General features: G+C 40.3%; 1 protein-coding gene across 2 annotated transcripts in view; it reads left to right on the top strand.

Moving 5' to 3' along the window:
* The window catches only part of LOC148400647 (fibulin-7-like), a 64136-nt gene that overhangs the window by 34997 nt on the left and 1868 nt on the right, over positions 1–27271 (top strand). The window contains exons 3-8 of one of the 2 annotated variants that reach the window (XM_088370581.1): positions 2966–3113; positions 25060–25219; positions 25318–25488; positions 25594–25719; positions 26696–26881; positions 26961–27098. In XM_088370581.1, the coding sequence (XP_088226707.1) occupies positions 25075–25219; positions 25318–25488; positions 25594–25719; positions 26696–26881; positions 26961–27098 (766 nt within the window). In that variant the 5' untranslated portion in view covers positions 2966–3113; positions 25060–25074. Of the gene's footprint in view, positions 1–2965; positions 3114–22540; positions 22765–25059; positions 25220–25317; positions 25489–25593; positions 25720–26695; positions 26882–26960; positions 27099–27271 lie in introns of those variants that run through there. The other variant, XM_088370580.1, reaches the window with a different exon arrangement.

Here is a 27271-nt window from a genome sequence, read left to right as displayed (position 1 = left end):
TATGCTGCACGTAAAAAGAATAGGCAGCCGACAGAGGTGGAGTCAGCCTAGTGAGTGTGTGTGTCTGTCCATATGTATGTCTGAGTATTTTTTTTCCAATACACGATTGCTTTATGCTCTGATCAAAAGTCACAAAATAAACGTTAACAAGCAACAACCAGATTAGCTCCTCAGAAAAGAAGCAGAGACCAAGAACAGGTGAAGACGGTGTTGCTGCATCTTGCTTGTCATTTTATTCCCCAATTATATGCTACCATTTTGTGAAAAGGTGAAAAGGGAATCATACTGCCGATATTATAACTTCCAAGACAGTCCATTCATCCATTATTTATATCGTTGATCCAGTGCAGGCTACCGGGGAGTCCATCCCAGCTGGCATCTGATGGCATGCGTAAATTATAAGGTCCATTTTTTTGCACTGCATGCAGTTTGGTGTCAATCACCACAACAGTACCAGAAGGTCATTAGCCGCTCTCTGTCAAACTTCTCCGCAGAATGCCAATTTGCTCTCAGTTCATCGGTAGGCAAGCATAATGTCACAACAACAAAATGTGACACTGCGTTAACGTACAGTAAAGAGAAAGTGAACACATAATTGTAAAAATGTGGCGTAAAATGTGATTTAAAAATCAGACCACCATAAGTTACTTACATTTTCCAAAGCAAGTTTGAATAGTAACAGTATGGGAGTGTAGGTGTACAGCACATCATGACTTTTAATTCCCAAATGCATCAGACGGTGAAAGCAGCGTGTCGTCTCCTTCAGGTCATCCCACAGATTTTAATTAGGTCTGGGCATTCTCTTGGATGGAGTTTCATTTTGAGATGAAAGTCAAAATCTCATCTGACATCTGTAAAGTTCATGCCAAAATGAACTGCTATATTGTAGCCTCCTTTGAACACTGGAACCCCCTTTGCGGCTGAATGAGATTAAACCCAAACCATTCCACCTTCATGCTGTGGCTATGGTGTTGTCCTGCTGATGTGCAGTATTGTTTCTGAACCTGAGTTTTCATACAAAGAAAAACATCAACACCCAGCTACAATTCCCTAAATATTTCATCAGGTCTCCCAATAGCACATGGGAAAATGGGTTATGCTCTGACATTTTCGGCCACACTTCCAAAAAGTACTGTTTAAGATTGTTTTCCATGAAGTTATTTGAAAATGTTATTCTAACAGGGCATATTCTTAATCTGTAAGATTTACCTTTTCCTTATCAGTGTGTGTGTGTTTGTGTGCTGTTAAATGTAATCCTGAGGGTTACATTTTTATTTCTGACCTCTTGGCAACATTAATGAACAATCTGAAGAGATACAATACAAGAACTGTAAAAAACAAAAATGATAGAGAAGATAATATTACCACTGGATAATTTACATAGCATCCACTGTAATGGACACCGGGCTTTAATTAGTCGTCGGGTGCTTGATTCTCTTATGATGAAATATGATGGCCACATTTTTTACACGCACATTTTATACAGGCAGGGTTTGGTGCGCTACAACCTGATTTGGTTATCGGTTACACCAACGGTGTAGCTGACAGAGCTTAGCAGAAAGCTGCATGAGCTCGGTAAATAGTGTGACATCAAAGCAGTGGGACAGTGTATAACTCGCCTGTGATGTCAACAGAGAAGAAAGCAAGAAACACAAATGTCTTTAAATCCTCTCTGTTGCAGCCCACAGCATTTTTAAACCTCATGTTTTCATCCCATTCTGTCGAGTTTGTCACGGCCATATATGGCCCGTGGGCAGAATGTCCTTGCTCCTGCTTTGTCATAAGAGAAGACACAAATACTGAGATGTAAATGAACCAAATTGCTTCATTAATACATTTGAAAAGCTTCTTTTTAAGTGTGTCAAAAGCGTTGGTTGTGTTACCGGAAGAAAAATGAATGGGATTGCTAGAAACTGGGCAGACAAAACCACAAGCTTCCAGGAGTCTCATTCATGCTGGAGAATTTCTGCTGGGTTTGACTTTTGCCCGTTTCAACATTATATCAGGTTAGCCAACCAGAAAGTTGAAAGATAGACTTGTCACTGAACTACAGGTTTTCAAAAAGCTGAGATATGGATTTGGTAATGATGCAAGATAATTTCCACAAGAGTATCCTTCTGCTTGAAGCCTTTGAAAAATTTCAAGTCAGGAGCAGGAAAGCTATTTCATTCTCCGAAGCATCCGCTGAATTAAGCTTTTGTTAATACTGAGTTCCAGTGCAGCCCTCTGAATACATTTTACCTAGCCTTGCGCAAATGCCTGTTGTAGGGATTTGGTGTTGTAGCTGCGAGAACAAATCCTGTTATCAAAAATTTACCGTGAATGGTGGAAATTGTAGCCTAGTATGCATTGGAGCGTAAAGTTTCTTAAACTGCAGTCAGGGACAAAACAAATGCAGGCTGGGTGGTAATTTTGCAGCACTGCTCCAATATCACTTGGTGAGGTCCTTTGGCTAGGGAATACTTACAAAAATGTCAAGATGTCAAATGCTGAAGGCCTCACATCTGTCTCTAATGATGACTTAAACAAAAGAGAGGAAAAAAGGAAGTTGTAGTGACTCCTTGGACATCCTTTATATCAAGGAGGGATTAATTAGTTTTGTCTCCAGTGACACTGCAGAACTGATATGAACCTAGAATAAAAGGGTACCTGCACATGAGGCAAGGAGGTGGAGGAGGTTCCACATTCCACCCCAGTTGCAACACATAAGTGAGAATTCTTCATCGAGCATTCAGCAGACATCAACGTGTCTGCCTCCACGCTGACACATGCATTCGTGCAAATAAAGGAACCTCTTAAATTGTAAAGTTGAGAAAATAAACCACCTAGGCCCCGAGAAATTTAGGTTGTCAGGATAATACAAATACAGTGTGTACCTTTCAACACCATGTGAAGCTATCCGGATAAAAAGTTGGAGTTAGAATAAATTAAATGTGATTTCAAACAACCTGTTATGCTCCTTTAGGAACAGACTGGATGGCCTGCAGACCGACAACCACCGCGCCTCCGCATGATGATCACCAAGATCAAGAGTTGATTTGCATTTAAATTCACAATGCAGCAATCTGTGAAACAAGACTTTTCATGTCCAGTGGTGCAGTCAGTGGACAGAGGTGAGAGGTCAACTCTTTTTCTTTTTTTTTTTTTTTTTTATTCACATGATACATTGCACTGCTATGGTAAAGCAACGGTGCCCACAAGATAAATCATCCTGACATTTAATGATCCCCTGGCTTTTCCTCTGGTGCCATCATTGGGACAAAATGTCACTTTGTGCAAAACTAATCTCATCAGCTTTAGCTGCTCTTTATGCCAGGTGATGACTGATTTCATGCATGCTAACTTGCTAAAATAAAAATGGCTGCACAGAGCTTGACTTCACTCCCACAAGGTTTTAGTTTTTACTGCTCGCATGTGACAAAAATAGTTTGTGCATGAGTGTTTCACCCGACCTTCAGGTCGAATTGTTTCCCGTGTGTCACAATAGCCGTGTACACAGCCATGAACAATTCAGAGAATGTAAGGTCACATGCACACAACTGCACTCACAATTTGACTATTTTAAGACGGGTTTATAGCTTTGAATTCCATTTGGTCTTTTCACTGTCAGCTATTAAATTCATTATAGAAACAGCAGAGTGAAAAGGTGGAGGGAGATGGCAACACAAAGCAGGCAAAGAGGTAGTGGAGCAGAACAAGCCTGATGTTGCCCTATGGACTGACTCATCCCCACACAAATTGGTAGTGTACAAAAGAGAGGGCGGCAAGTCAGGAAATGAAGGTTCTAAACAAACAAGCATTTTGTGTAATAGTCACAAGAAACAAACACAGCATTGCAGAGGAGCGCCTCGTTTACTTCGGTCTGATATCAAAATATGCGGAAATAAACAGGTAGCGGATAATATCCCTCCTCTGCTATTTGCTCCAATTAGACACAAGTATCCCACAACCCGCCTTAATTTAACATCTTAGTGTTTCCTTAATCATGAAAAATGATGTTAATTTATGTATGCACTTATGTTGAAACGAAGCTGCGGGCCCACAGAAACTCATGCTGTGCTTAGCCAACTGACAAATTGACCACAGCAATGGATGAAGACTGTGGGCAATGTTCTTCTGATGAATTCTCACAGGGGAGGAAAGCAGCAAGTAAGGGTTAGCACTCAGCCTGGATGAAAAAAGGTTTTCTGTAAACAGGTCTTGCAAAACACAAATTTGACCTATATAAGTGACATAATGGATAGTTCATATTATAAGTGAGACAACATTTGCACACATATATACAAGAGCAGGGTGCATATAAAAAATGTTTTCCATCATTTCTAAGATGATTGCTTTTCAAATGATGTCACATCTTTGGGGACGCCATGTACAATAATAACACCCATAAAAATGCGTTTCCTTCATTTTATGCCCTAGTTTGCTATTTCTACAGTACATTGCCCTCTTGTTAATCAATAATAAAGCTTTGAAATAAAGGCATTTCTAATAGCATATCATCTACCTAAAACAATAAATAGCTCATATTTTTGGAGGGTAAAATTAAATAACAAAGTCAAAATGCAGCAATATGGAGTCGTCCATCTAGCTCCAAGCAAAATGCATTCTTTCCAAAAATCTTTGAAGCGATACCCTCAATCCAAGACTTAATGAAAACTTTTCTGAAAGACGTGAATCATACCATTCAAGAAAATGTCGCAGCTGCCAGGAAGGAAAAAGACTTCAAGCTCAATGTGTCAAATTATATTCCTAACTATGAATATAAGATGCATTTACATGTCAACTTTGACAAGCACAGAAAGTCATCACTCATTTTTGTATCCCATTTTCAAAAAGTGTAACTTTTAAATAATTGTAGATGGATCCATTTCATGCGGAACACTCCTGTATTTATGTAGTATTTTGTTATCTGTATTCATATTCCATCCCTCCGTGACTTTCATATCTGTTCTGTCTGAAACTGTCATTACCATTCTTGCATATTTTCAGCACCTATCTACATGCTTGCCACAATGTTTGAATAATTTGCACCACTTTCATTTTGGATTTCCAACATAACGTCAGTAAATATGTGTGGTGCTCGTAAGGTGGCCCCGTAATTAAAAAGAGATCAATTCAATTTCTCCCATCCAGTCAGCAAAGATAAATAATGAAAATAATTAAAAATGCTTGTGTAGCTGGAATAACATTGTGAATCCCAATCAGAACAAAAGTTAATTTCCATTCTTCCTAAACCTACTGCATAAAGGGTTAACGGATTGGGTTGATGAAGCTGCTGCCAGCCAAGATGTCCTACAAAACACCCTTCTCTCCTGCGTAGTCACTGAAATGTGCCCCCCAAACCCCCACTACAGACAGAATGCATCCAATGAAAGCATGTGTTCACCGAGGTATTACTGTATCTTGACATGATAATCTTCTTTTTAAATGGACCAATGCACTTTCTTCCTTTGGCACGGAGCTCCGCAGACAGCTCATACATTATCATTGAGTGCCTTTTCTCTTTTGCGTCCCCTTCTCCGTCTGTGTCTACCACCACCCTCACCCTCAATACAGACGCACGCACACACCGTCCGCTTCGAATCGTCCTCCTTCCTCTCCTCTCTTGCTGGAGCCGCTCAGTGAGAAAACCTCATTATGCTCTTATACTCGACTTGCAAACTGAACGAGACAGAGAGCTGGTTGGTGCATTCTCACATATGGACAAAAGTACCAGACTGAGTCAAGTCATCATTTTATCCTTGAAAGTGAAAAAGTTGTTGGTTGCAGCTGTAGCAGTTCTCATTCTACCAAGGAACTATGTTGAAGTGAAAGAATTGGAGCTTCATGTTGACAAAAGTAGAGCTTTGGCACATATAATAACAACAACAATAATGATAATCATAATTGAACTTGGTTTGAATGTGGCTCATGTGTGACCGTTAAGTGCTTCATCTTTGTGATGGAACCTGTGTGTTGAAATTTCTGCACCCACTTTTTTCAAGCATTAGGTAGCAGATGCGCATTTTGGCCAGTCTGATGATAAGATGCACACACACACATACATGCACCAGACTTTAATTACCATTCACTCTGCTGTGCTGCTGCCCAGATTCCGTTAAACTTGTTTTCACCGGCTGCATCTATCTTCTTCACAAATCAGTTCAGCGTTGACAGCATTCAACCTCCTCTATGCAAAAAACACCCCCCCCCAGAGTGCCGCTTGCTTTTTCCCTGCAGTGCTCTCATAAATAATCATTTTTCAACACGCGGCCCAGCTTAACAACATAGCTCCTCTGATGCCGACCAATCAAAATTCTCAATATCAAGGCTGTCAACAACAGTGATGAGCGAGAAACTGATAGTAGGTATGACTGACAACCTATTGATTTAATTCTCGACAAGGGAGGATTAGCATGATTATGGTGGGTTGGAACACAGTTTTTGGTAACCTAGCAACAATAAATGTTCTGAAAACAAGCATTGGGCACTTTGCGTGCCGTAAACTGTGGCTGTAGACCTTTCACACGCTCACAATTAAAACGAAATATTGGGAATTGGTTCTTGCACGGCACGCTGGGGCACCGGTTACCGCATCTGCCAGCTAATGGAAGTCGAATGAAAAAACAAGGCGTAAAAATGTTGACAAGCACATGTCTTTGCTTTTATGATGTTCCAACTGGGGACTTGGATGTGAGGAACAATATCCTGATGGTTTTGATCTCAAAAACTGCATGTTCCATCTCCCAAAATACAAATACCACATACTGTTTCCAGACTTGTGATGTGTTCAAAGTAAAAAGGATTTAGCAGGAATCCTAGTCGGTTCCTTTGAGGGGAAAAATATCTTATTGACATCCTCTGATGAAGTAATTAAAAAGAATTAAATCTCTATGAGGTATTGAGGAGAACGTTTTGACTTTAACACCTCCTTTTTTTGCACTTGGTTCAAATTACATACATTAGAAAGTGAGAGTGAACCCAGAATGATTTTTTTCCCCTTTATTACTTCTCAGGATTACTCATCGCTGGTTGGCGTATTCAAAGGCACTATTTAAATGGATAAGCTACGTATCTGCATTACAGTGCCAAATAGTAACTTGTAAATGTTGCAGCTCCTAAATGTATGTCACTTCTGAAACCACCTTGATATTAATTTGACAAGAAATATATAATATAAAATATACACTCCACTCAACAAATGCGTTGGAACAGTGTGGACAATTTAGAGTGGAGTGTCTATAAGCATTTTTTTTATCCATAAATAAAAAGCCATAAAAGTGGGAGACTAAGGGGGAAAAAATAGATTTCTATAGGTTACTTCTCTTCCTCAAGCACATTGTGTTGTGTTCAATGTATGTTGTTTTCCCTCCAAGACAATTTTTAGTTCATTAAACTCTACAGTCTTTAAAACAGGGTGTCTTTTGTCATTTGGATCCGACCCTAAAGACTGAGTGCATGGAAGGGCGTTTTGTCCATATAGCTAAACGACGCCATTCCTCTCTGACTGTTCTGACTGAAGTGGACAGATGGACTTTGCCTCGGTTGCATGCCAAATACTGATTGAGATCCATGATGCCACATTGGCTCGAAAGCAACTAGCGGCGCAGCTCCATTATAAAATGTCATCTCCGCTACTTAGACTTGCCCCAAATGATTGCAGCTGATCAACACGACTTGTGTGACCTTCTTGCTTTTTGTATTAGAGACAGAGGAGAGAGAGGCCAACGTGCTGTCGGTATTCTGTCATTTTTCTAGTTACGAGTCAGATGTGTGGGGAGAAAGCACGAGATGCTTAAATAACCATGAAGTCATGTGCGAAAGCGAAATCTGCCCTGCAGTCGCCATCAGTTGCACTTTGTGTTAAGCAGAGGGAAAAAGACAACAATCATGCGCCGTGCCAAAGGTCAGGTCTGTTTTTTTTCTCACACATTTAAAGGTTAAAAACTCACAATGTACATGAAGGATTGCGTCGATCAAAAAAAAACACAGAAATTAAATCATTGTTTAAGACTCCAATTAATTCGAACATTTGTTTCTAAATACGTACATAATACATAGACTATGAACTAGGTCGTATTAAAATATGGAGGTATAGGATTAAACAGTTTTTCATCGTTTCAGTATTCCAGATTTTTTGGAGGGAAGGGGCATGGCTAAAACTGATACAAAGACGCAATTGGGGTCGGTATGAGTTTCCTCTCTCCCATGATATAAAAACATAATCTTACATTCACAGTTGTGACGTGCAATTAGCGAGCGAGCTTCACTTTGAATATTTTGCTTGCGTGGCCGCCCCATTCTCACACGCTATTGTCGATCATGAGTGCGCACATCATGGTGAGAAAAGTTAAAGCACGAGAAGGGGAAAATAAGCGAAGAAAAAATAAAAGTCAAACTTGACAGCCAGTGTGTATGTGTCAAGCTGGTGAAGCCATTTGAGAGCCCCTTGTTGTTAGCAGTGACGTGTGTGCACAGCAAGATGAGCAGGCAAAAAAAAAAAAAATGTCGACCATGACAGCCAGCATGTGGATGACGGCTTCACGCTGGCGTGGCCGCTTTAAACTACCTCGTTGTTGCCCCGCGTTGACCCGGTGGGAGATTTTGCAGCCACTGGAGGCTTATTTTTGTGACTCTGTTGGAGTGTAGGCATCAAAAAGATGTGAGACGAAGGAGCATTATTCCGACAGTACTTTTGGCACATTCAGCAGACACGCTCACATTTGGAAATGAAGACTATGTCTTTATTTCTTTTATTTTTTGGAAGCATCATTTTGTATCTTGATTTTTTCAATTTATTGTCATAAATATAAATATTTTATGAAGACAAAGGCTTGATTTCTTTTTGTAAACATCATTTTACATATTGATTTTTCAATTTTTAGAAGACTTTTATTGACATAAATGTAAATATTTTATGAAGACAATGGCTTGATTTTTTTGGAAGCATCATTTTGTGTATTGATTTTTCAATTTTTAGAGGACATTTATTGTCATAAATGTAAATATTTGATGAAGACAATGGCTTTTGGAAGCATCCTTTTATATATTGATTTTTCAATTTTTAGAAGACATTTATTGTCATAAATGTAAATATTTTATGCTGTCTTTACCATATTCATCCAGTATTTGACCTAATATTTGAAGGTCGTGGTGAGCCTCACAGGTTGTGCTCCAGGTTAGAACCTATCACCCAGTCCCCATTTAATCATCATCAAAGCACTCATCTTCTTCAAGAGCTCCTGTCCTCTACAGGAAGCAATCCTGACAGACGATAGTCACTTGACTCATTCCCCATCAGTCGCTGGTTTTCTCTCTTTTCAGTCGAATGACACACATGCCCCCCCCCCCCCCCCCCCCAATAGCCACCACCCACTCCTCGACTTTCCACCTCTGTCAGGCTGCATCACTCTTTGAAGTTAATGAGTCAAAACCATCAACCGCTTCGCTTTTAATTAGAAAGCGGCGAGAATGATTACATTTTTAATTGAAACTGTCGTTTTCAATTAATATGTGACTTACTGGAGAAAGCCATCACGCCATCCCACACAAACACAAACGCACGCGCACACACAGACACACACATTTCTCTTTATTTATTTGCTTATCAGCCTCGCTGTGCAAGATCTTCCCCTTATATTACTTTTGGTGTCCCCTCACCTCACCCTTCTCTCCTCTCCCTGTTAGTCTTCGTTTGCATGGAGTACATTTAGTTCATCTTATGTGTACGATTAACTCCATGGTTGTTCCTTATTTTTCCTTGCTGGCTGACTTTGAAGCCTTATCTCACATAGAAAGGTTTGCAAGTGCAAAAGCGTCCACACAATTCAATGGATGAGCAAATAGATTTAGAAGTTGAAAGTTGATGTACTAACAAGGCGCAACCAGGATTGTCAGTGTCTGCCGAATGTCCTGAACTGCCACGCAGTTCATTTGATGCTTTCTTAAGACCCAGGCAAATGAGTAAAGATTACATTTCTCGATTGTTCAATTTTCCACCGGTCGGGTGGGAAAGCACTCCAGAGAGCCAATAAATAATTTGTACACAAGAAATAAAAAAGAATGTTTTGCATCGGTTCCCATTAGGGTTTTCTCGCCTTCCAAAGTGAAGCTGTCAAAATGAATATTTTTATTTTACACACGCCGGAGCGTACTGATGCAGCAAAGGGCCGTGGCGCTGGTCATCCACATGTCTTCTGCTTATCTCGTTTCATTTCACATGAATTTGCCTGGCCTTTTCGCACCTGTCCTCAGTGGCCATCTCTCTCTCTCCTCTCGTCCTCCTCCAGACTCGGAGTGGGTGACTGTGTCTTTTTACGGTCCATTTCCTGGTGAGGAGGCTCTTGTGTGCAGCCCGAGCCATTCTTTGCCCACACAATGCCGTGTTCTCATTAACTCTTATCAAAGTTCATCTTGCATCCAAATGCTGTGGGCTGCTCGCAATGACTGCGCTGAAAGGAGAAAATGAAAAAGACAAAGCGAGCAGTATGTCTAGAGAGAGCGAGAGACTCTCGTGGATAAAAGACTGCGAAATAATGGCCTAATGGCCAATGAGGACAGAAGCAGGATAAATATCAGTACCAAGTAAAATTAAACTCTCCTCGTATCTGAAATGAGGTTTTTTTTTTCCTACAAACCAATATTTGTCATTGTCCTTTTAGATTGAAAATATGTTTACATCTCAGCCAAACAAGTGAATATAATTCATAATCAAAATCTCATCTTAGCAACACAAAAGTTCTTTTTTCATTTATTATTTGGCTTTCAGTCAGACAAAGAAAAAAAAACGATGGTTGGCATCCAACCTGGTAAACATGAAAAAGTTATCTCACTTCATGAAGTGAGTGCTTAACGTTGTCCTTTCCCGATTTACTCTGCTGATGAGAAATGACCCTGTAATTCTCCCTGAGAGTGTCATTCGGCTCTCTTGGTAAACATGCAGGCTTCTCTCCCTTCCTGCGTCATTAGTCCCGCTGGAGTTGCTCATCGACATGTAAAGAGCAATAATTGGGGTGTGATTGCAGCCTTTTGTGACTACTACACAACATGACACATTTGTAAGGGTCCTATCAGCAGTAAAATCAACCTGATGCCTGATAAGATATTTCATCATAAGTGTTGTGCTTTTGAATGTGATTGTACAGTTGCATCCACTTTTTCCAGCATAGTGGTGTCCAGCGTATGGTAATGATTGCCCTTGTTTCACTTAGCACATCTATTTCCCTCTGACAGGCTAAAAATGTCACAAAATGGTGAACTGGATGACATAATGCTGTTACTTTGACATGCGTGTTATGGGTATTGTGTGTTTGAGCATATAAAGCACTTTGGGTTCCATTGCTTGAATAAAAAGTAGTATACAGTAGCTTTGGTGCCCAAATAGGAGAGCGCCGTTGTGAAATGAAATCAAGGCAACATTAAGACAAAACCAGATGTCTGATAAATTCAGTGACATTACAAGTTTCGATGATTCAGAGACAACAGGCTTGACATCGGCCTGACATACACAGTTCACAAAAATAGAGCTCATAGTGTTTATCTGCTTTTCGCTATTTCTGTGTTCCCTTTTTGGGGGGAGCGCGGAGGCTAAAACAGTTTCAAAGTGACGTAGCCGTTCTCCCCTTTTATATAACCACGAATTTTAGAAAACAATTAGCTAAAGTGACAAGATGGATAGCCCGGCTTTAAGGTGTTCCAAACAGCGGAGGCTCGACGACAAATGTTAACCGATGAAATATGGAAGAAAATAAATAAATCAGTCAATAAATAAATAAAGGGTGCAGGTAGCTCGAAGACAAACAGAAGAGCGCTGGCGAAAGAAACATGGCTGCAGAATAAGCAAGGCATTCCGGAAGAGCATTTCCTCGTAAACATCAACAATGTGCGAGCTGCTTCTAAGTGGTGATGCTTAAAAACAAATGTGCATGCTTCTGTGAGCTCTTTCCTACTTCGTAACGCTTCACAGCGCAAATAGCATGATTCCTCCCTGACCCTTTAGGGGACCTGAAAGGAATTCATCCATGATGGATGGAGGAGGACAAAATTTATCCCCCAAGTCCAATCCAATGGAATTCTCAAATCAATAACTCACATGACTGTGTTTGTACTTACTTGGGCAAAGAAGCTTTGCGTCACACAATCTGTGAAGGCTATCTTTGTTTTGTTTGTGGAAATGTCTTAAAAAGGATGAACAGTTTCTTTGCAACCAATAGTAGTGTGTTCCTAGCGGGGGTATTGCTTAATGTGTGTGTTTAGAGGCAGCCTGAGGTCTACAGGATGGCACTGTTCTGCTACTCCCACTTTAATTGGCTGCGAGCCCCTCGGCCTTGCCTGAATGGAGTCATTTAAGGACCTTTCACTCCCACAGAGGATTTTTGGGTGCACCACTGGAGAAATTGCATTCCTGTTTCTATACAATGGCCGGTCTGACTTGGACGGGGCCAGAGTATCATTGTCATTATCATGACAATGGGAGCTAATTCCACTGCCACTAGCGCCATCCTGAATCCATTTGCTTCACCATCTTATCAGAGGGCACCATGGAGAACCGCAGAAGGCCTGGACCAACCTTCACACACCCATTGACGACGTTTACATGCAATCAATAACCCTTTCTAAAAACCCAATATTGGCAGTATTGGGGTTTTAAAAATGGATGTAAACGCTCAAAGAAATCTGATTATGCCCTTAATCGAGTTTTTAAAATCCCAAGTAAGGTTATCTTTCTTTTAACCCGAAAACGTTGTCTTTCAAACAGGATCGGGTTACCGCCTTCCAACTGCGCATGTTCCTTCTCTATCCGGAAGGAATCTTGGCCTCATCAGCATGCACCGCCCCACCACTCAGCTGAGTCACTTTGAATAAGACAAAAAATCATCAAGGCTCAGTTGGCACTTTAGTTTGTGTGTCAAAATGTTCATTTTGCACCCCATGTAAACACATTGATTATCAGTATTTTTAACAGCTATCTACGTGACAAGCAGTGTGTCTCGTGTAAGAACAAACAAATAGAATAACAAATACAGAAGCCATCATTTATTTAAAAAATATGATTACAGAGTAATGATTTTGTTGTACGACATGCAATAGATAGGACCAAGGTGGGGTGAAACATTCCAGCGCCTCAAGCTGGCCATCAATCAGTGACAGCCAAATGTGATATTGACTCCATGGTGGGAGGTTTGAAGATTGGAAAATTGATATATTAAATAATTCAGGCAAGTTTCTAATGCAAGCTATATATAATATATGGCCAGCACATAATGCCATGGAAACACAATTATCATTCCAAAGCACAGCATGTCGACTAAACTGAACTGCAGTGCTTGGTGGAAACATGGCTTTAAATGTCACTTGGCTTCTACGGCTCCAAGCTGTTTAAGGCCCATGACCTCATCACTGTTTGGTTCACTTGCACCATTTCCCAGCAGCCCTGCAGGATGGTCAGAGCTCATTACTGCAGCCTTTATCCATCGCTTCCCACTGGCTGCTAAACCATATACCCTCCGGTCGGATCTTCCACGGAGAGGGAGAGCTCAGACCGCTATTAAATGGTCAATGGCATGACCTTACATTTAAAGTGACATTGTGAAGTGACAGGCCTTGATGAGATTCAGCTCTCATCCTTTGTGGCTTCTTGTCAGTGTTCCACATAAAACAGTGCTCATCTGATATGTTGTCGTACGTTCTCAAGGATATCCCGGCCACATTGCCTGATGTAGCTGAGGTCACGTAAGATGGTCATGGTCAAAGGTCATCAGTGATAAATCAAATTTCTTTAAATGGGGAGAAGAAAACCCTCATGGCTTGCATTGAGAATAACACAAAGCGGACACATAAACAATTGTTGACGTATATAATGTATTTGTATAGTGACCAAGAAATTAAAGACGACAACAACAAATGAATTAGGCAAATAGCCTTCTCCTAGGCATCTGTAAGTTTTCTTCCGATTAAGGACAAAAAAGTATGAAGGAGAGTTGGATGTTATTACAATATTGTGACTTTATTATATTTTCCTCTAGGTAAGCACTAATAAATGAAAAATGCTGATACTACGACACTGATACTTTACAGTAGCAACACGTATCTTTAATTCTTCTTCTTCTCTTATCCACTTACATTTACATAATGCTCCGTCTTGTTCAGACTGAGACGCAGCATGTCTTGGCTCGCAGGCTACATTTAAGTGAAACGTGTGGTAAGACTAAAAAAAACTGGCACTTGGATATTAAAATGTCATCAATGACTCGCTTAATATTCGAGTGAAAAATATGCCATGTTCAAGAGCAGTTTTTTTTTTTTTTTTTTACATTTGCTTAACACAAATTTAACGCAAGACAAAATCGAGCTTCTCTCTTTTCTCCGAAGCCGATCTTTTACGTAACAACGCACCAGAGGGCCATTAAAAGCAGGCTGCTTTAAGACTTGCCAATAGCAAGTGTACACACTATCCACTTGGAATGACACAGTTAAGTGGACAAAACCAAACATCTGCCACCACCTCAGCCGTAGCGGTCATGTATAAGTGGTAGGTGTGTGCGCTTTTGTGAGGCTGATGTGTATTGATTCTCCCGAGGCTGTTGATGGCAAGCAATGAGTGCGCCATTGATTTAGACAGAGTGCCATGTTTAAATGAGTTGCTAGGACCCCACAGAGATCTGACTGCTGTAAGTACATCGGTGATAGACAGAGTTAACGGTTTTTGTTTGTTTGGGTTTTTTTTTTCCCAAACCTTCTCGCACGGGTCGTTATATGTGACAGGGGCTATGAAAGCAGGCGTGGAGGAAAGCAATAAGCCAATTGTGTATGTCAAAACAAAGTAAATGGGCTGTTTTGCAGCTAAACAAATCCCTAATACTCAAATAGTCGTTGGGTTGTTAGTCTAAAATTGGCATGTTGGTGCATTACATTTATCAGTAAGTAAATAAAATGGATTACAGAGCTTGTTTCACACTCTGTAGCCAACAATTGCTATACAACGCTGATACAAAATGCAAGTCGTAAAAAAATACAAAGTATAATGACAAATACCTGAAACTGTTGTCTGTGCTGAAAAGAATCACATTGACAAAAAGCTCATCAGACTGAAAGATGGCGTGGTTCTCCCCTTTCCTCCCCCTTTGCTCGTCCGCCGTCTCTCCTTTTAACATGGCAAGTTTGTTGACTGTGTGACGTAAAACCGCTGAAGCAAAAAAAAAGAAGCACTCGAGATCTTACTGTACATAGCCGGAGAGTGGCGACTCAGACCAGACGCCAATTGAGTACTATGTATTTTAGTTTTCAGTCTTTGCACATTTTCATCAATTATCTTCAAACGTGTGTAAAACTATAAGTGATTGGTTACCAGCCATTTCATGGATTCAGTAAAGTATAAAAGCTCTTTTGGGTATTGTATGATGCTTTCTGATACATTCCAACCGTAGGGAACGTCAACTAATTGCTTTCATAACCGATCTCAATAAATGTTCATCTACAACACATAAAATTGGACTTGAGTCCACACATGCATTGCATCTGAGCGAGCCATTAGAGCGCCTCTTCAATTCTGCATTAAATAAAAATAGTCAGAGTACTTAATCACCACTCAGAACTGTAGCGACAGAAGAAATTGCATAGCTATGGGTATGCATGGCAACCTCATAAATTGTCATACCAAGACAGATTATTTGTCTTGGAGTAGTTTTTGTTCAGTTGTGCTGAGAAAACGTGGAAAAAAAAACAAAAAAAACCACAAGACTGATGCTTGAGATTTGAAGATCAGCAAGAATGGGGTTTAATTTATCATTCATCTGACAAGAAGACTGCTTCAATCAACAGTCACAAAAGTTTAAGCTGGCATATGTGTCTATTTAATGTTTTACAGTACTGGTCTTGGTGCGGGAAGTGCAACACATTTTCCCAAATTATTGGAAAGGAGAGCAAGGGACAGGACATACTTGACATGGAAGTTTTAACTACATGGTAAATAGTGAATGGGCTGACAATATGGTGTCTGTCGACGTCTTGCCCAAGGATAACATTCTTCAAGAAATGAACTCATATCTCTCTATGAGTCCAAACTTCACTACGTCTGGGACTCTGTCAACCGTCTGCTCATTAGACAGAAGCTTTGTCGTGTCCTTACAGACTGAGCGGCTGCCGGTCCAAGAGCGCAGCCTTAGGGTGTAACATTGTGCTTTGAAAGGCATTAGAAAGTATGCCATTCTCACTGGTCGTAGTCTCTTTCTAATCTTCTGCTCACCAGGCAATGCGCCTCTCACCCTTGCATGCCATTTTTGGGCCAAAGGCAACGGTGCTAAAAACACAGGATCTCTCCCGTGTCCTAGTGAAATGAGTCTTTTAGGGGCTTACATGTCAAACCTGTGGCGCGGAACCTGTTCCGTTTTATCGCTGCTGCATCTATCACATGTGCCACATCCACAAAATCTGGTGATTAAAGGCCAAATAGAATCGGGAAACAAAACCGGGATGAAGAAACCGAGAAGCTTTGCATTTCAAAGTCAAAAGGGGTCGCCTTGTTGTTGTTCTCTGAGTGAGGTGAAATACCAGGATGGCTTGAGCCTTCTGATTGTTTATCGGGGCTACAAACCCCCTTTTGTTCTGGTCACGTGCACCTGTAAGAGAGCAGAATCAAGGTTACATGATGAAATACAGTGGATAAGTCTACACACTTCTGTTCAAATGCAACTTTTTGTGATATAAAACAAAGTTTGATTAAGATAGGTCACGCTAAATCGTTTTCGATCATTGTGACAGACTGCACGATTCTTCTAATAAATACATGCTGAAATAAATCATTTTCCAAAGGGGAAATACAAATAACTATGTGGTTGCAGCGATGTGGTAATGTGTTTGCAGAGCTGTGCATATTTCTTACAACTGTGACGTGGGAGTGTGTTGAGAACTAATTTATCCTATTCAAAGTCATGTTGAAAATGAGAGCAAAGTGCCTGTGACTAACTGTAAATAAATTGAACATTTTAGTTTGCTTACTAGCAGAAACCTGAAGGGTCTGCTGTTTACAAACTGTGACAAACAAACTGACTTAGCCCTCAGTTCTACTTAAAGAAGAAAAAAAAATCAAAAGGAAAATGCTGCCACCACAAAGGTGGAGGGAATTGTGAAGAGAAGTCAATGCTTGCATGAAATCTTCTCATTTCTGCTAGAAAGCAAACCCGATTTCTTGCGCTCAATCAGAGAGGAATGCACACAGTTGTGCAACCCCATCATGTCAGATATTTATTTTGCTTCCCTCAAAAACATTCTTTTTAATTCATTCAGGTCATAGGCCACGATAACGTTGGCAAAGGTTTCAAATATTTTATCTTGTTCTCATTTGTTGATGCCATAAACTCTTTGCATTTGAACAGAGGTGACTTGACATCTTCTATGCACTGTATAAATTATAAATGACGGTGGGTCAGCTCGTCTCATCCTTTCAGAATCCACCCACCATCGTCTCACTTGACCCTTGACGCTCTGGGAGGTGTAATCTTCTGCCAAGAGCGAAGGAAGGGAAAATGTAAAAGGTTTACTTTTTCTATCCCACTAGCATCTGAGGGTGGACTGGGAGGACTATGTGCCGCTCTTATTATTTAATGCTGGATAAAATAATTGATAATAATAATAATAAATGAACAATCCAGTGTAAACCGACTCAGTATCAACTGAAATGACCTGAAAGGTAAACCCATTCAAAACATGTTGGTATTACAAGCTAAATTAGAAAATCTTGTTGTGTAATCCTATTGCACGCCAGTCTTTTACAGTAGGCGCCGTTAATGAGCTTTACAATGTGGGTGTCAAGTGTTCACTAATAAATTATACATTCCATATTTGTTTCATTTCTAAAGACGTGACTTGGGCCTTTGAGAACGCTGCAGCGGTTTACATCTACAAAATTAAAGGTCATATTGTTCTTTTGCTGATTAAAACAGAATGAAAGAAAACTTCTACTAACAGCACACAAGTGATTTTCTTTGCCCACATAATCCTTTCAAAGGTCGAAGCAAATTTGGGAGTCAGGCAGGCAGCCAGCAGGGAGACACCTTGGGCGTGCTGCCATTCGACAGCATGGCAGAGCCTTCAAAAGTACACAAACGCTCTTTGTGTTGCTGAGGTGAATACGCTTGACTACACCTTTCAAGGGTCCTTGAATGGTTTTCACCTAGAGCGATCCATTGAAAAGTGTATCAAAAATAAATTTAAAGCAAACACAATGTTATTGTGTGCAGAAAAGTAATAGTTTGGATTTTAAATGCAGCGTATTGCTTCTTTTCTATTTTTTTTCCGGTAATACGAGCCATCATTCAATCAACTGGTTGCTTTGAATTGAATGCAGGAATGCGAAAAAAACGAGAACTATATGCTGGCAATGAACTGAAATCGACGCACGACAAGCAGTCATTTGGCGGGGCTTCATGCTGTTGATTGCCATTCCAAATTGGAATTTAGGTTCAAACCAAACAAAACAGCTACGCAACTTTGCCTTGGAATTTTCCTCTAGCTTAATGCTAGCAATTTGCCAAATGCAAAACATCCTTTAAGTTGTACATGAATGAACACAACACATGTAGACCTTTTATAACACTTTGTTTAAAAATGTTGAAAAATGATGTTCCTATTATTTTCCACCAGCTCAATGCTAGCAATTGCCAAATGCAAAACATCCTTTAAAGTCATGCATGATGGAACACAACACATGTAGACTATTATAATACTTTGAAAAAAAATGCTGAAAAATTATATTCTCATTATTTTTAGGGGCCGCAATGAGATGTTCAATTTTGTCCAACACCCCTTTTGTGTATAATTAGCAGAATTCCCTTCACTGATAGAAGATACTATCGTCTCTAAATCATGTAATTATAAAGCATGGTAAATATTACCTGTGGGGTTGAAGCATTTAACTAAAACGAATGAGAAATGTTTATTCTTTGTTTAGCATCTCTGAGGTCTCATCAACGACTGCTCAACTTTTCCATTAAATAAGCAATTTGACTAATAAAGTGTTTTTTGCCCTCAAGCACTGAAGATACGCTTTTTTCCCTCGCCCACTCTACTTCATAATGAAGCTTTGGAGCTTTGGGAAGTGGGGAAGAGATTAATAAGATAAAATCTCTCAACACCCGACGTGATTTGCATATCAAAGCTGATATAGTGAACTTGAGTGCCCGTCTTTTCGAGTGATGGTATGACCTCACCGTGCTTCTCAAAGACAACACAAACAGGGGCATTAAGTAAGGAGGAGGAGAACCGTTTATTACGAAAAATGATGGCAGTTTAGGTCAATTGAAAAGCAAAAGACTGCATTAAAATGTTTCCAATGGCGCACCATGATGTCTACTTGTTGTTGTGCGGATGTAAAAAACATATTCACCAACACAACGCAAAGCCTTGAGCTTTTTAATGTTTATCAGTAAAGCTCTTTAATATGCTTCTTCAGCCGGGCAAGGCATCCTCTGAGGCTTTTCAAAGAGAAATTACCTGCAATAGCCCCGTTGTGCGTGCTGAATAGTTATCCACGTCCTCTTTTTCTCATTACTGCCTTATCAGTTGAGAACAGTTCTCTCAGTCGAAGAAAGGCTCTCAGTCTCTATGGGTGGCTTTGAGGATGTAATCTATGACTAAGTGACAGTTGGCCCGGCCACAAAAATTTCATATTAAGCCTAGACGATAAACATAGCTTTGCAAATTTCCTAATCCATTGTTAACTCTTAGCCGCAATCACTTGCAGGCTGGACAGTTGCGCAGATAGTGAGGCGTAGCAATAGATGACATGAGATAATAGATGAGATTTATCTCCACTGTTGAGAGCCAAGGAGGATTAGAAAAATCACAGATAAAATTAACAGTGGTACTTTGCATCATGCAGCACCTTAATGAGACTGGCAACGACATTCGTGAGTGAAAAGCTACTTAACGCTCAAATGAGCTCACATTAGTGTCCACACAATTCTAAAGATGTCTTTTCACAAATGTGCAGTGTGGCCACACAACACAAGTGTCAAGGTGGGGGAAAAGGACTCAGACACTTTATGTCAGCATATTTCCCAGAAACTTTTTAAGCTCCTCTTTCACAGCGCGATTCCTACTCTGTTTACCTTCGACAACTTAAAAGATTTTGTGATCTGTGCAGTGACAGGCTGGGGTGTGCAGAGGGTTGGGCCAATGGGGTGCAGGGTTGTAAACTGGAGTTACGGTTTCAAATTAGGGTTTCAACTCGGGTTAGGGTTTCAAAGATTGGGGTTAGGGTTTCAAAGGCGGATATCAAAGGAGTGTTCATAAACTAGGTTTTGTGTTTTAAACGGGGGCTAGGGTTTCAAAGTATGGTTTGAAACTAAGTTTAGTTTTGATAAAGTAATGTTTTAAACTTGGCTAGGGTTTTTAAAGTAGGCTTAGTTTTGCAAAGTGTGGTTTTATTCTTGGGTTTAGATTTCAATGACACGTTTTAAGCTAGGGTTCGGTTTTAAACTAGGGTTTATGTTTAAAAATGAGGTTTTTAACCGAGGCTTTCACCAAGCCAACCGTGTATTATGGCAGCAAGCTGACAACCATTAGCAACAAAGGTTAGCAAGCTTGCTGTCAAAATTGTAGAGTTGGAAAAAAGTAGAGCTGAATCATCCCAGAACATTTAGATGCATGAAGAAAAAGTCGAGAGACAAATAGTTTGTCCATTTCTAAAACACTGCAATGATATGGCCTTATTTCATTGTGTGACCCTCACAAGACTCCATGCACGCTTAATTGATTTCAGCTTCATTCTAACTACCCACCCTATCGCTTTGCCTGCAGCAGAGCAGAGCAAACTGAGCAAAGGGTTGCACTAACATCATTTCACACTCATGAAACTGGCCTGACAGTCCCATTGAGAGCAAATAGAGATGAGAGAAAATTAATTTCTCTATCCGCATTTTTATTCCGACTACGAGCGCAAGCCTTTTGCTGCCAATGGAAAGCAGTTGCAAAAGCAAAAATTCTCATACAGCTTTTGTACTGGGTTTAATTGGATTGTGCTGGTCTACTTAAGTCTCTGTACGTTCTTAATGCAGTTTGATGATACTCTTGCCAATCTTTGGAGTCTATCATTTATTATTCACTTTTACACATTATTATTGTTATTTATTATTATTCTCATCAAAACTATATAGCTTTTTAATTATATAGGCGAAAACGTTTAGAATTAAAAAGGAAAACCAAAACATTGTTGATGACTGAATTTTTGATTGCAGGACAATAGTGTGTATATTATGCTCCTTCACTCCTGAGACCTGCAATGCAGACGCTTTTCAATGCTACTGCCGCTCTCTTTGCTATAGCAACACAATGTGGCAATACTTGTACATGTAAAGTAGGTCTTTATATAGCCTATGTCACGTACATTATAAAGTAAAACTTAACTTTTGCAATTAAACTGGAAATCAAGTCAAAGAAAATAATACGTTATGTGTGGCCCCAGTGCCCAATGAGTCTTCGCATGGTTCTGATTAACATTCACATTTATCTAACTGCATCTTATGCTACCTCTTTCGTGAATGAGTAATTGTTCTCATTTGACATGCTCGGTTGAATGAAGGTTAAATCAAAACATTAAGGAACCTGCTCTTTTGGTATTGAAACTGATTAGATATCAAAACCTCTCTTCCCCACAGGTTCAGTTGAGGGTTAGGAATCATTGTTTAAAAATACAGTAATGTTTCTTTATATTATTATTATTATTATTATTACTACTATTAAATATTACTTAAAATAAGACCACGCTTAAAAAAGATTAATACTAGCTGCAATTATTAATGAGAATTAGATTCGTAGTCACTGAAATTAATCAATTCATGTAATTCTATTCTGGATGGCTCTGCCTGAATAAGACAGACAAATGTAATTGGCTGAAGCAGATCCTGATATGGATACTAAAAAGTGCCAAATGCTGTTGTGACTGCGTTATTAAAGAACCCAGTGTGGGATGCATGAGTCATGATGTGCAAATTGTGCCAATGAGCCGTTTCAGTGTCTGTCATCACCTGTAACGTCACACCGTACTGACACGCTGACCTGTTATTTTTGTTCTTCTTGACTCAGGGGCTTTCTGACTTTTGGCTGAGTCAGAAGACACAACCTCCCACTGAGGTCTTTTGTCAGGTAAAACCCAACCAAAAAGAACCTTTGTGAGCCACCAAGAGGCAAATTGTTTTCACCCGGCTGTAAATTTCACTGATGTGAGATGCATACAATGTTATACATGACAAGGTTTGCGTTCTAAAGCAAAGATATGTATTATGTACAGTGTATGTATGGAATGGACTGTTATTTCAGCATCGTCAACTGTTTGCGTGGTGTTAACAACTCCTCACCATAAAAACATTGCTTTATGTATTTCAAAAGTATTAGTTGTTCCGTGTTTGCATGACACACGATGTGGTTAAAGAATACAAACGTACCATCTAGAACCAACACTCCTGTTCATAAAAAAATAAATAAATACGCTGAGCAAGTACATGCCAAATTATTTGTTAAGTGGAAGGGAGCATATCCGTGTTCTTATTGGCTCCTGGCTCTTGAAGCCAACATTCCACTGTGACTTCCCCACTGGCCAAGTGTGGTCTCTCACTCACCTGGAGGTGTCCACTGTGTTGGGCTGCCCACTCCAAGTTCACGCTGCCTCAGGCATCACAGGTCTGATCACGGGCTCCACGTTGGACTAATTACAGCGGAAACATGTTTGTATCACTCACTACTATCATCACTCTTCTTGGCTTCTGTTCTCTGCATCCCACTTCTGGCCAGGTAAGCGAACCAAATTTGAGATTTTAGGGAGTCGAAGCTTCGATTGTAATTCATATTGTGCTTGGAAAACATATGCCTGGCATCACAAACTAAAGCAAACTTTATATGAGTCTTTGCGCATCAGCACCAGATTGAATCCCGCAGATCGGTGTCTAATACATTCGGCTGTCAAAGCCTCTTATTCAAACGTTTACTCATGAATTACCGCATTGTTTATTTTTCTGAACAGTTTGTGTCCTAAAGGAAATACAGAGTACAATTGAGAGAATGATTGTACAGTTTGCTTGTTCGGAATATTATTCATTCATACAGATGAAGGACGTACAAATATGAGTGGAATGGAGACTGTACAACACTTTTGCGGCGCATACCTGCATGCCTCCTACGCGCTGTGCTAACGTCAACCATACATGTGAAATGTGGTAGAAAGAGGCCTTTGACAAATACACTATAAACACCAGCCAAGCCCCTAATGATTGAAGCCTCTCCAAACCTCACTGCTGTCCAGATCAGAAATGTTTCCAACAAATATTGACTCTTCTTACGTAACTGTTGCTGGAAAAGACATTTTTGGTTGGCTGAAAAAATGCATGAGGTGGAAGGGCAAGGGGGAAATTGTGCCGTTGAATGAGGAGGGCAAGCGGCGAGAACCGCATATTTCAATAAATGTTTAAAAGTAAAAGTACCTCTGTAGTATCTTGGACTGTCTTATCAGTTTTGATCGACACTGTCAGTGAGGAATTTTATTGCACAGTGCTGTCGAAATGCATTGCACTAAGAGTCGCTATCTGAGGTAACTAAATTATTAACATCTTGCAGTATAATGCAGTTTTAAAAAAGTACAACCCAAAACATATACTCCATATAATAAGAATAAATAAGAGTGTCCCTCAAATGTGAGCATTACAATCTGATCGACTAAAATCCCAATTAGCTGACAGCAAATTGCATGTCTTGTCGAATGAATAACAGGTAACACTTGTTGCAAAAAACGCAGGCTGCGTGAAAAGGAACACGGCATTGAAAATTGCCAATCAAGTCCGTAATAAATAAATAAATAAATAATCCGGCAATAAGAACTCGCCCATTAGTGATGTCTTTTTAAAATACATGTATTCATCACGACTTCAGTGAGACTGATAATTCTCGAAGGAATTTCGACTTACTACTTTAGCGAGCCTGTAAACACTTGATACGAAAGGTATGGGTCAATGATAGAAATCTTTCAAGCAAAGTACACAAAGCAACACAACATTCTGTTTTCCTTCCTCCCCCTTTCAAGTAGCGCTTTATACAAGCAGCGATTTCTCCCTGGGATGACTGAGCCATTTGTATGGCGTCTGCTGTTTTTTTTTCCCATTATGGAATTGTACACGAGCAGGTCAGCAGCCCAGCTTGTCGTTTCCGTGGTGATGGTTTTGCACATTGTTCAAAGATGTCTTTTGCACGATCAGTCGCTGTGATCTTTTCATCATAAAATTCGGAGGGACGACTGGAAGTGCAAAACCGAGTGATGGAATTGGAAGTTGTTTTTGCAGTGCACTAGAATCCCCCGAAGTTGAAAGTAGCTTTGTCATACTATGGGGCATAACTCCATTTTGTGAGTGCCTCCAGGGCAGCCCTTAAATCATTCCAAATCTCCAAAACGGCACTGCTGAATAGATGATATGTCACGATAACATTTCAAATATTTTTCAGACACAATATTTAAAGGCACGAAAAAAAGCCAATGCATCTCAGATTTGACAAATGCTACTTAATTTTCACAGTTCTTGCACATGCTTCTCTATAGCATCATTTGTATAGGTTTTGCTGAGTCTTCTCATTACCCCTTGACATGGCACAGTTACGTAAGTTTTTCTCTCCATCAACCCACTCCGACCACACCACATCTGACAAGTAAACTGGGAACATTCCGTTTCTGACTTACAGTACATAATTGTGAGAGTAGACATTCCATCATGCAAACACTTCCATTGGACAAACATTCTTTGATCCAAGTATGTTGACTTCAATATCAAACAGCACAAGTCTGTACTAGCATGACGTTCAACAGACTCACATTTGCGACAGAGTTGATATGGAGCATTCACTCTCAACATTGGCACTGCATTTTTGCTCGGACCCACTGCCTCTTAAGTCATCATTGGGCAATGTCCTGTGATATTTACTTGAATATTGTATACTGTACATTCTTGTATATTTTTTTGTTACAATGATTGATTGAGGTACTGGGATCTGCTTCTAGTAAAATGTTGTGATCTGAGTGCTAACAACCAACTTCTTGGATTCCAGGACTGTGCTAGCAGAATGGAAATTCAAGGATCCCTGAAACAGATCCAGAAACTTCTCTCAGCTCATGAAGCCTCTTACGTTCAGAGCCTACGCAACCTGAAGAAGAAAATAAACCTACTACAGAGTAGCACAGGGAAGCACTCTACGAGAACCGTAAACAGTAAGTCCTAAACAGGGAAACAATGTTAAATAAATACTACTGTATTAATTGAATACAACAATCTAAATATTCATGTTCCGTTTGATTATTTCCACAAGGTACCTGCCCCAAACTGGATGTGCCTTACAATGGGAGGAAACTGGGTAAATCACACAGCGTGGGCCATGAGGTTCATTTTTTGTGCGATCCCGGCTATGAACTTGTGGGAACAGAGAGCAGAATTTGTCAGGAAAGTCTGAGCTGGAGCGGCCAGCAGCCAATATGCAAAGGTGAATGCGAGCAACATTATCAGACCTGGGTGAAATCAACCTTGAAATATTCTGCTGTTATTTTCTTCACACCAACCACTTTTATCTTGGCTTGTCTTCATTCAGAAGTCAACGAGTGTGCGTCCATCCCGTGCCAGAATGGTGGAACGTGTTTGGATGATGTTAACCAGTTTTCATGCGTCTGTCCTAAAGGCTGGGCTGGAGAAACTTGCCAAAGCCCCGTGCCAACATGTACGTATCATATACTGATGTGAAAGTTAGGGAGATGGCCATGGAACAGATGTACTATCTTTTTTCTTACATTATTCAGTGATATAAAGAATAAAAATCTATGATGTATGACAGTTTGGTGGTTGTTTTCACCAAACATACCCTTTGGAACCATGGTTAACCATAAAATCTCCAAAACCCATGTGGGAAAATGTGTTACGGCCCAATGAAACCAAGGTTGAACCTTTTTGTCTTTTTTTTTTTCTCTTTTTATACAGAGATAGATATATCACAAGAACCTGATATTTGATCAGGGGTGTGTAGACTTTTCATATGCACCGGATACACAGTACTGTTTATCCAATTATTGTGATGTGTATCTGTGCACCTAATGAAGTATCTGTTGAAAGTCTACCACAGATTTATGTAAATCCAAAGACAACACTTTTTTTTAGCCTGGCATGCCCTAGGTACTAAAGAAGATTACTCTGCTCAATGGTTTAGTTTGCCAATACAAGCCAATTCTAGGATTTATTTAATTTAAGCCTGAAGTCCTGGACAGTTTCTGGGTGAGTGGCTGACGAACAGCTGTGGAATACAAAGAGACCTTTTTTCTGTAACCTAGTTTATGTCGTTGTTGTTGTTTTTGTTTCTCCATCAATTTTAAGGTGCTATCAGATAGTGGGTAGTGAGCACTCTGAGTTTCCTGCGTGGGCTTTTCTGTTCCCTGTGACTAGTAGGCTTATGCGCTGGCGCCGTATGGTGCAAACCAGAAAAAAAAAAAAATTCAAGTTTGTTTACAGTTCTCCTGCATATTCAAACCTCTTGTGCTCCGATGTCATTTAATATTTAAATAGATAAACTGATCACACACAACCTGATTAAAAATGCTACCTCTGGCTCACTTGCACAATCACGGCCGGACTGTACAAAAAAAAAACTAGACTAATTCAAAAAAACTACAGCTTCCAATGACTTTTTCTGACTTCCTCCGCAGTCTTTGGCACCATTACAAACACTTCCGCTGCCACATCCCCAACCTCTGCTGCCTCTGCTACACTGGCATCCGACACGGCTGGCTCCTTTGTGCGTCCATCGCGCTGCAGCACTGTGCAGGGGACCACCCACTGCACTTGTGAGCCAGGATACACCATCTCCGGCAGAGACAGCACCACTTGCACGGGTATGACTAATAAGCAGTGTCGAAACGAAACCCTCGAGCGACCCGGTTTCACGTTGAGTGTATGTGTTGTGCATTACAGATATCGATGAATGTGAGCTGTTTCATAATGGGCAGGCTGGGAGACTGTGTTTACACACATGTGTTAACACCGCTGGGGGTTATCGCTGCACCTGTCCCGCTGGATACAATGTGACCCGCGATGGACGCAGCTGTAAAGGTGCATCTTTATCTTGTCCAAATTGTATAAGCACCATATGGATCAAAGGTGTGCACTTTGCATCGTCAGGGCCTGAGTGGTCTGGTTATTCAATCTATTGGCCCAGTGGGCGGTACCACTGACTTGAGAACTAGTTTTGGTCAGCGTGAACTTTGAAGAAGTCAAACTGAGTA

Source organism: Syngnathus floridae, chromosome 3, assembly GCF_059516105.1.
Source record: "Syngnathus floridae isolate MCC-2025c chromosome 3, RoL_Sflo_1.0, whole genome shotgun sequence".
Classification (NCBI taxonomy): Eukaryota; Metazoa; Chordata; class Actinopteri; order Syngnathiformes; family Syngnathidae; genus Syngnathus; species Syngnathus floridae.
This window is presented reverse-complemented; position numbering and strand designations above follow the sequence as displayed.